Source organism: Ruditapes philippinarum, unplaced genomic scaffold, assembly GCF_026571515.1.
Source record: "Ruditapes philippinarum isolate M1 unplaced genomic scaffold, ASM2657151v2 ctg1934_1_1_1_1, whole genome shotgun sequence".
Classification (NCBI taxonomy): Eukaryota; Metazoa; Mollusca; class Bivalvia; order Venerida; family Veneridae; genus Ruditapes; species Ruditapes philippinarum.
Genome location: NW_026859689.1, coordinates 381,622 through 392,730, shown reverse-complemented (window position 1 = coordinate 392,730; position 11,109 = coordinate 381,622). Strand labels below are relative to the sequence as shown.

Genomic DNA, 11,109 nt, shown 5'->3' with positions numbered 1-11,109 from the left:
TTTTGACATTCACATTTTTTCTATCGATATATATACATGTATATACACCTGGAAATACGTTAAGCCCAATCCGAAAATTTTAACATTTCTTGGAATTGAAAGCACTGCCATGAGATGGCGACTTAATTCAGCTAAGAAATAGCAGTTTGATAAGTAGCGATACCAATTTAGCATTAAAATAAGTATGCCATACACATGAATTGAATAACAATTATCTGAACGGATAACATTGTACAAATATTTCATGAAAGTACGCAATTCTCTACGTCATACCATTAACAAATGCACTTGACAAATTAAATATGGCAAAAATCTAACGTACTTCAATCAATCAATCAATCAATCAATCAATCAATCTTACCTTCAAACATTTAAGAATGAATGATGTGTGTAACCTTTATGCACCTGCATGTTGTTTCCAAGATTTAATTGATGAATTATTTTACAGTGGTTCACTTTTACGTTACATGTTTTTCATGAAATATCTTTCAGTCTAGAATATTTTCTGTTTCTGTGTGTTCATTGATCAATTACATTTGCTATTCAAAGTGAATATTGCTTAAATTTAGGCTAAGAGAGGGGAATGAGAGATATGTTCAATTTACATTTGTATCTTGAACAAAATTAAATACAGCACTTTTACCAAATTTGCAATTTTTGCCTTTTTTAATAAATTGTATTGACTGCTTTCCAGGTATATCCTTTTCTTAAAAAACTGCATTGTAGAAAAGGCCATAGAAAATGGAATATTTTGTAGCTGATGCTTGGAAGATGTTGATACATGTATTAGATGCGAAAAGTATATTATATTCATCTATAATAAATACCAAATGTACACGTTCATAGACATACTACATTGCATGATTATGATGTCTGTGATTAATTTTTAAAATCCTTAGCTTTTGAATTCAATTTTTTTGTTTCAAAATCATTAAACATATCAAAATATACACTGAAGAACATTTCAAGATTCCATTTAAAAACCTGACATAAGTATGATTACATATCTAGCCAGAAAATAATAAACACCTAAAAGATCATCAATGTCAATAAAAATATATTACATTATCAATCCAACAATTTATTTCCGGACATGCTATCTCGCTGTACGTGTGTTTGCATGATAAGTTTATAAAAGCCAATATTTTCTATGATTTTGCGACTTGAGATGATGGTGTAATTGTAAAAAAAATAACTTTTGTCACAAATGATTTCCATACAAACTTTGTTTATGACAGTACTGTAATTTATTTTATGCTCTCCAGTGGATTACTGATTTATCTGTGCAAATTATATTTGATAATTTCACAGTGAAAATTATCAAAATATAATTTCACACTTTTCAATGACGAAACTACTTTTTTAAGATTTTCCCCATGTGGTACTTCAATTTTATTTTTGCTGACAATTCTGACAATGTCAGGCTGTTTAAAGAAAAGCAAAGCTGAAATTGATAAATAACTTAAATGTCAAAAGTAATAAAAAGAAGAAAACTTACTTCTATTCATTCAAATTCCAATCACCAAATTTCGTCTCTAAATGTTTTTGTTTCATTTTTACAGTCTGAAAAATACATTCCTTCCACATGCAAAACTGCTCTTGATGACATTTGGGCATATTCAAGTATCCTACGAGCAATAACTGCCGTATGCTTTATGAAAACTTGAAAAGCAATGACAGCTATCCCCGTAGAATAAGTAAATAACCCAGTGTTCCTGAGCCAGCCTTTGATAAGTTTGAAGTTTTCCATTTTCCTTGCTGCTTTTTGAATGATTTCACATCTGTCAACTCTTATTTTTTGTCTGTTACAATCGCAGTAAGTAACGGAAATATGGATGGATGGTTGGACTTTTTCCCCTACAAGAATTGTTTGTTTTTATTATTAAAACAAGCGATCATTCATATTTTTTTAATAAAATGAATAATATCACCGTCATTTAACGTTGATTGTGGAATAAATTTTTCAGCTCAAGACTTCTTGTATTTAATGAAAAATTCCGACTAAATGGGGCTCTCAATGGGGAAAACAGGTTTTAATATTAACGTTAATATTATGGAAATTTCGTTTTAACTTGTTTTTAAGCATAAAATAAAAAGAAAATATGTTTGTTGTGTAAGATGTAATTTTATTTCATCTCATGAACTTTAAAAACAGTATTCTCACTTGTGACTATGCCACTCGTGAGAATACTATTTTTAAATCACACTCGATAAATAGAATTTCATCTTACACACAAACAAACAAATATCCTCTATATCTTTTTATTACATTTTTCGATTCCAACAGTAACACTTAACAACAATGTCTTGACATATAGATCTGTTGCTCTTTGTATGTCCCTGTCACATGTTTTCTATTTTACAATTTGATTACCTGTGTGTTATATGTGCTCAATATTTGTAAGTATAAAAATTTAATCATGATTGATTTTAGGAAAAACTAAGAAAAATCTTTTTGATTCTTAACAAGTAATAAGCACATTCATATCTTCAAAAACATTAATTTGTGAAATACGTTCTATCACATTACAAAATCAGCATATAAAATCAATGGAACATACTTATTATGTAACAATATAAACCTAAGTTTTAAATTCGCTTATTGATGAATAACAGAAAATTATTTTCTTTTTACAAGTAGCATAATGGTTTGCTAGTCGTCAACGGGTGTATCTAGTAATATTCCAGTATCTAGTAATATTCCATTGCAATTTCATATCATACATCAACCTGTCCGTACAGCATGTATTATTAACTGAACTAGCTGTTAAGAAATTTTTTTTTAAAAAAGCGTAATGTAACGTCAACTAACAACGGAATAGAACAAAGTTATATATGTCTCATAAAAGTATGTCAAATATCACAACCAAATAGATAAAAACAACAAGGGAGAATGATATGAAATGATATGTGCAGTTTACATATGGTACAGGCGTTTGTTTGTTTGTTACTTCGTTTGTTTTTGTTGTTATGTTACTTTTTAATTATTTTTTCAAAAGTGGAAAACTAGGGTAGAGGCGATTTCCGAGCTGAAAACAAACATGCATCCACATAATGAACAGAGCTGCATCAATACTAAGGGTGTAGTACTTAAGTACCAGTACCAGTACTTGGCAAATTATGCAGTACCATTACCAGTACCAGTACTAGATTTTAGCACGGTACTGCAGTACCAGTACTTTTTTGGTGAAGTAATTAAGTACCAGTACCATTACTTTTATATATTCTTCAAAGTTTGATTAAATACAGTGTAAAACAAATAATTGCAAATATCATTCAGCAAAGAAATAAAATTATAATTTACTTTAAAGTTAACATAACATTTTTACAACTTTATAGTTTTAACATACTTTTAACAAACAATATTTACAACATATATTCATGTCATATCTTATTGTTTAGTAACCAGTCAACTGTAATACAATGCAATCATCTTTCATTTAACACATAACAGTCTTTTGTTGCCTTTTACACCTTCACATCTCTGTTCAATTTATACCAAAGTAAATAACAACTTTTTATGGTGCTAACAATATCACTTGAAATAAGATTATTTAGAATAGAAGCAATTCATTAGTGATTATTTTGCTCTTTTACTAGTAAATACAAAGTAATAAATGATTTTAATAAGGATATTTTCGGGTAAAGAGTTATTGAGTCTGTTTATCTCAATTGAATTAAGTCTTTGGTGCTTTTTTATGATGAATACTATGTTAACATTTGAAGGAATATTGCAGCAAATTATCTAAAGATTTAATTGATAACTTACTTTTTCACAAAAATAAAATAATGTAATTTACAGCTTTATTTTATGAGAAACATTGATGCTATTTTTATCAAGACCTAAAGTACTGCATAGTAATGCAGTAGCAGTACCACTTTTTTAGACAGTAATGCTGTACCAGTACCGGTAGTAGCAAAGTTTTGTTAGAGTAATTCAGTATCAGTACCAGTACTTGCAAAATCGCTGCAGTACGTACTGCAGTACCAGTACCAGTAATGCAGCTCTGGTAATGAAGTCCGTTAGGAATAATGACTTGCGAACAGTTACGTCACGCTTAAAACTCCATCAATTGATCAACGACAAAATGAATGAAATTATATCCTAATAATATGTAAAAAATTATGCATGTAAACTGTGAATATTACATAAGCATAAATAAAGTATAATCTTAAAAGCGTTTCGAAGATTGTGTTTATAAAATCATTATGCAAACTTTCTTGACAAACCTCATACATGTCCTCAGTTCCTGCATATCATCAATGCATTAAAGTACCATTAATTTTGTTATTAAAATCGTTCAAAGGTATGTAGCCATTACCACCTAAATCTAAGTTGACAATGGGTAATAATACTATGTGTTTAAACTGATTACGTTTCCAACTGTACAAAACAAATGTCTAAGCATATTGTTTTAATATATTCTTCATCACTATAACTGAAACATCTTAATATTTGTGTTGGTGTAATTAAACCCGGATGAACTATTGTGTTAGTCCTTTAAAGATTGCAATAATTACAGAACTTTGTTATGTGTTCCATATATGACAAAGAAATCATTTTTTACAATGATATATAACAACAATATTTAAAGGAAGGAACAGCCTTATTCAAAATGATGAAATTATTCACCAAAGTAGCTTGTTACACTTAAATTGAAATGTTGAAATAGATATGTTTTATTTCACACGTCTTGGTAGTATTAAATAGTATATGCATAGTCAGAAAACTACAAACAAATCTACTTTGAAATATTTTCTCATCAAAACAAAAAACAGCAAGGGCATATCGTTTTGGTATGTCTTTTATTTCAATTAATTCAAATGAAATATTAATGTTTCATATAGTTTTCATAATCATTTATAACACTCTATTACATAAATATATAGACTTGTAAAGATTTGCCATTTTCACTTTTACGTATGAGCAATATTATGTTATATCATAAGAAATATTCTAATAATCAAATCCTTGCTCAGATCTTTTAGTGTTGCAATAGTATCTTCTAGATAAATACAGTTTCCATGTTGGACAATGTGTTCCTCCCCTCATTTCTCGAATGAATGTGTGGGCATCCTTGCTTAAACAGGTTGTTTCTACAAAATTAAGACAATACCAGTTAAAAATGTGTAAAAATAAATTGCACTGCCTTGTCAGGTTTATAGTACAAAAGGACTTTTTAAAATCAAGTTAATATGGTTCATCAACAAATGAAATACATGTATAGATAAAAATAATTCTTTATGTTAATATACTGGTCAGAAAAAAGGATCTATTTTACACGAATAACATAATAGTGGGTCTCTTGTACTAGACACAGGAAAAATGCATAAAAACTACATAAAGGTATTGCATATATAAAAAGATAAAAAACCTTCGCGAATATTATTCATATTAAGTTGTGAAAGTCCAAACTAAAAAATATCAAATGACATTGAATGGGTATATCTTCAGTACTGAATCTATTGAAAGAGGTAATTGCAATAATATTGTTCGATAATTTGGTTATGAAATTTAATTAAAACACTTGATATTTTTTCAATGACGTGCATATAGCGTAACGTAAACATTTGCGCATTAAAAGCTATTTTGATAAAAAGCCAATTGCATGACGAGAAGTTGCAATATTTTTACACTAGTGTATTATGGTTTTTATTAAATGGCTCTTTATAATTCTGTGTCGTTGTTTATGTGACAAATCAATAATTTTAAGGAATTTTTTACCTTTAAAGAATGATCGGAAATTTTATGATATCTACTGTGCTGGTTGTTTCTTCGTTTTCTTTTTCGTCGTGTGTGTCTTTTGTGTTGTCTCTGCCTATTTTTGGTAGATAAATCCTTGATTTTAATACCGTTCTTGTTATGAATTCTAACTGAAAATGAAATACTTACATGTTGAAAATAGCTGTCAATATTATTATTGTAATATTATTTTTATTTTATTATTATTATTATTATCATCATCATCATCATCATCATCTTCATCATAATTATGCTTAAAATTGTTTCTAAAATAATAAGAGTTTTCAACAAATATGTTTTTATTTCTTCACAAATATATTAACAGGTACGTTCATATCAACATAACGAAACGTATAATAATATACATTGCATTACTTTGTTCGTTATTCAGGAAAATTCATATTGGTCAAAGGGAAACGTTCAAAAATATTTCTGTCAAATTGTATTGCATGTAAGAATGTATATAACAAGTTTTTAGTTACTTTTTCTAAATTGCCCATTTCTACTTCGTCCTTTACACTTGCCCCTATGCTTTGTTGATAAAAATATGCCTGATTGGCAACCAGACAGTATCATATTGCAATAACTGTGATAAGTCCTTTTATCCGTTCCACAAATAGTAAAGTTTACCGCATGTGAACACCGTGCAGCACAGTTCATACACACCGGTTTATCATTTAAAGCACTAACCAAGCAGGTTGTTTTATGTGGACATTTTAATGTACGGCAAGTGTCATTTTCTGAAAAGAAGTTGTCGATAAGTATTTACATAAGATTATTGTACAGATATAAAGGATATGTCCAGTTAAATACATCATTTATATAAGCAATATATATTTTTCTTGAAAATCCTTAGTACTTCAATGTTATGAGGAATTAATTGTTAAAAAAATAATTTTACAGCTAATATAACAAGTGATAACTTTAATTATTTAATTACTCATATTTGTTAATGTAACGGACACGAAAGCGATTAGTTTCATTTGTTTTGTTTTATTTATTTATTCTTTAGTCTCAGATTAAAACTTATGAATATTTTATGAGTGGTTGTATATTATACAGAACTTCATCAGAACAATACAATACTGCACACTTTGGTACTTTGACCACACTAATTTGTTCGTATCAATCATTTTAATTGTATAGTGCATAAAGAAACTAATGTGTTATAAGCGTTGAAAAAAGTACGTTTTGTATTACCAAGACATTTCCCAAAGTGTGATATACGTATGCTCCTTCCGGTTTTACATATATCAGCACGTAGTTCACATGTATTTCTATATGTCTTGCCATTTTCTCCACACATATAGTTTCCAGGATTGTCGGGAATGACGATGTTACAATGGTCATGACATGATATACAATGTGGAACACCATTTTGATCTTGTAAACAGTGCGTTCCTGCCTCACAGTGAACCTTCTTACATGAATCTAAAATGTATACACCTCACTTTAATACATACCATGTTGATAGAAATCAACAATACACAACGTCATTATCGTAACACATAATTCCATCAGCAAATTACGAAATGGTCATGTGTTACAAAATATAAAGAACAAAACCGAGATAGTACAATTTAATACTATTAAATCAATAAAATTATGTAATAGGTGACTTTATTTAGTTATTGTCTTCAGCGTCTCCTTAAACATTTTTTTAAGTTTTGAAGTCAAGGTAAACTTCAGGCAGAAAAAAATGATAAAATGAGGTTATGTTATGATATCGTGGTACTATAATCACAGAACACTTAATTGTTACCTGAATTTTCAGGTTAGATACCAATTTCATAATTTTCTGATATATAGATATTATTTACTCACACAAACAAAATTGCCTATAAGGTGCGTTGCATTTTAAAAAAAACTAAATGTAATCATACTTCTACATCTTCCATAATATTCGACTTTTACTAGGCGCTCCCTTAAACAGTTGAGCCTTTGTAAAGCACAATAGTTTCTGTATTTATGACCATCTGTTCCGCACAATGCACCACGAGCTTTTAATGTTTTATCGCAAAGAGGCCTGCAAATACAAACTGGAAGACCATCAAACATACGACACGTTTTACCTTCTTCACATAGAACTGACGAGCAATTTGCTGAAAACAAAACATGTGGTCAACGTTATGTTATATTTTTTTCTATCTATTAGTACATAAGTTTTAAGTAATTATCACGATTGGCAAAATGATATAAGAACTTTTGAAACTATTAAAGGACACAAAAGGAAACAACCTACAGTAATAATATATTGATTTTGTTCTGTATATTGATACTTTATATAAACAACATTTATAAGAGGGAATCACTCACTATGACATCTTTGACACTTTTTAGCCCCGTTAGAAAGGAAATTCCAGTAGAATATATCGCTTGTTATTTCATGATGGGACCATGACACTGTTGGGGGTCCATTGATTCTACAACACTCCTCTTTGGTCATGTTGAGACGGAAAGCTTTTTGACACAGATTTGTGTTATCTGCAATTTTTTCCCAGCATGTGCCACCTATAAAATAGGTAATCTCTTGCAGATTAATGAACGGATTAGAACATATTGTATTACAAATACTATATAGTGTTACTGGTATTTCGAGCATTACATGCATTATACAAATTACTGATATGTTCATGTTACCTGTGAAACATGTGAAAACACATAAAGGACATAAAATCAGAATTTATAGCATTGATTGTAAACGAATATTTATTTCTTTATTTACATAATGACCGATAATTCTTCATATTACCTTACTGGTAAAGAAGGCTAAATAACTTTAGCAAATATAATTCAAGTACATGTAAACTAAAAGTCCACCTCCTTATATTTGACAGAGCCTGGTACATATTATGAATATAATCATTAATGGGTTATTTTAGTTTTTTAAACCGATAATTGAATTTAAACATGCTTGGCTTTTCTGTAAAATACTAATAAAATGATTTGCCGTATTGTTTGTTGTATTGCGGACATAAAAAGAAAGAAAATCTTTGAAATAACTTCATAGAGTTGATAAAATTAAACAAAACAAAATCTATACATTTTTTATCAAAATATATCGGTTACCATATTTTTTAGAAAAGAGTGGGACTGTCTATTTTTAACTTTGGTAAAGTTTTTTTTAAATATTTTATCATACACAATTTTGAATATCAATTTTTGGTTAATCACCATGGTTTAGGAAAAAAATTGAAATATATTACTTAATTAACTCAACTTGTCAGCGAAAAAAGTGCATAAAGTCATTTTAACTTTCCTATGGAGCCTTACATTAAAATAACAAGTATTTACGATCATTTCTGAACAAAAGTGTTTGATCTGATAATGATGAATTTACGAATAACGTTTTTAAGAACTGAATTCATTTTAAACTGATAGACCTCAAATACTATTCGTATAAAAATGCAATAAAAGCATTGCATTTAATATAATGTAAAAATGATATTTCAAAACGACTTATTGCAGTTATTTAAAGAATTTAAATTGGCCTGGATACTTTTAACGTTAACATATCTTATCAAAAGATAAGACAGTCTAAACAGTTACGTTACACACTTGTATACTTAAATGTGATTGGGGAAAATAATTAACCATAGACAGTTGCCTCAGAAAGTAACAACAATTCTTTGCTGCATTATGTCTGGCATTGCATTACACATGTAAGTTATGCTTAAAATGTTTGAATTGTTGAAATGCTTGCCTGAATAAATGTCTCATTTCAAAGGAGATATTGCACATGTAGAATGCTATTACAATAACTATATTGGCTCTTATAGCGGTGAAATACTGTGTACAGTGATGAATGAATTTAAATAAGTTTATATTTTTTCGTCACTACCTCCACGTATCGGGAGTGGGTAATTTGCGCGCCTGCTGCCTTCCTTGGATGTAAATGCGGTATTGAAAGGTTAGAATGTTATCATAGCAAAATTGTATAGTTTCAATGCTTTATTTTTTCTAACATTTTATATAACAAGCTTAAATAACTAATTCAAGCACATTGAATTTTAGACCAAGTATTTTATAAACGTTTGTTTGATATATTCATAGTTACTAGTATTCATTTCTAATTGGCTCGAAGTGTATATTGTCTAACTTTAACCTATCAAAGTGTTAGTTAAAACCTATTTGATAGTATCTTTCTTTGAATTGGCATCAAGGCAGACCAAGATAAAAACCCAGATTTTGTTGAAGAAAAAGTTAAATATTTTTAAGACGGCCAGTAGAATTATGGTAAAAATACGTGCCAGATTATTAAACATAGGTATACAAGGCATCATTTCTTTTGTTTTTATTTTGAAAAATAAACAATATTATATAAAATTACTTACCGTCTGTTGTTCTAACGCAAAATGCGATAACGAGGTAGATAGAATTGCATAGAATTTTATTCCGATGTTGCATCAGTTTGTAAGTGTTTACCATTATGTAGCTCACTATTTCACGTCTTGTAGAAAATGACACTGTATCATCGTGAAAATATATTTAAAACAAGTACATACATTTAATGTTATACAATTTTATTGTTATTAGTTTATGTTTCTAGTATTAAGACATAATTATATGAAAATTAATTCCTTCAGGAATTAAATATAAATATTGTATCAAGTTAATCCAGTTTGTAAAATTTTGTTATGAGGTAACGTATAGACACAGATAGACAGAATATCTTTAATTCTATCAGAGATTGTTCAATATTAACGGTCTGCGTAAACGGCCGAGTTTTATATAATGCAGACATTACGTTGTTGCAAACATTTTTATTGGAAAGGCGGTCTCGGCTGTTGATTGACAGCTAATAAATTATATCGCATTTTTTAAAAATAACTCGAAGCAAAGTGCATGCAGCGTGCACGATGTATATAAGTTGTTCCTTTTTTGTGTGTATTTTATATATATATATATTTAATAAATATTTCACAAGTTTAAACAAACACACGTAACTTTGATAGGTGTTATAAATTCTTTGATTCATTGTTATATTTCATTGCTTTGTGAATCTATGAAGTTAGTACAATTAGTACTTGGTACGGATACTTGTATTTGTCTGTTTAAAAAAGAATCTTTAAAGTCATGCAAAGATACATATATATTTTAATTTCAGATTTAATTATTGATTCAGTTAAATAGGTTTGTAATAAGACTGCAACAATTAATATGTGACGTTATCGCGCTTTTTTCCGAAACACTAATATGCATGACATAAATATAACGATTTCGATAATAATTTAAATTAACATTACAAATTGACATTTGAACCTTTGTTATGATTAAGATGTAAAGTTATTTATACTTGACAAACCTATATTCGCTCTTAAATTGTGTTAATAACTAAAAGCTTCTCACGAAACAAATTCTTGGAA

The 11,109-nt window shown here is 28.8% G+C and overlaps 1 protein-coding gene across 1 annotated transcript; it reads right to left on the bottom strand.

The window, feature by feature from the left end:
- Positions 1-4,787: 4,787 nt before the first annotated feature.
- Positions 4,788-10,474, bottom strand: LOC132757525 (follistatin-like). Its single transcript, XM_060748835.1, has 7 exons — positions 10,078-10,474; positions 8,060-8,254; positions 7,627-7,845; positions 6,944-7,174; positions 6,226-6,483; positions 5,726-5,874; positions 4,788-5,097 (listed from the first exon to the last, which is right to left on the bottom strand). Exons 1-7 carry the CDS (start codon positions 10,169-10,171, stop codon positions 5,083-5,085), a joined length of 1,161 nt encoding a protein of 386 aa, XP_060604818.1. The 5' UTR covers positions 10,172-10,474; the 3' UTR covers positions 4,788-5,082.
- Between the last annotated feature and the right edge of the window lie 635 nt (positions 10,475-11,109).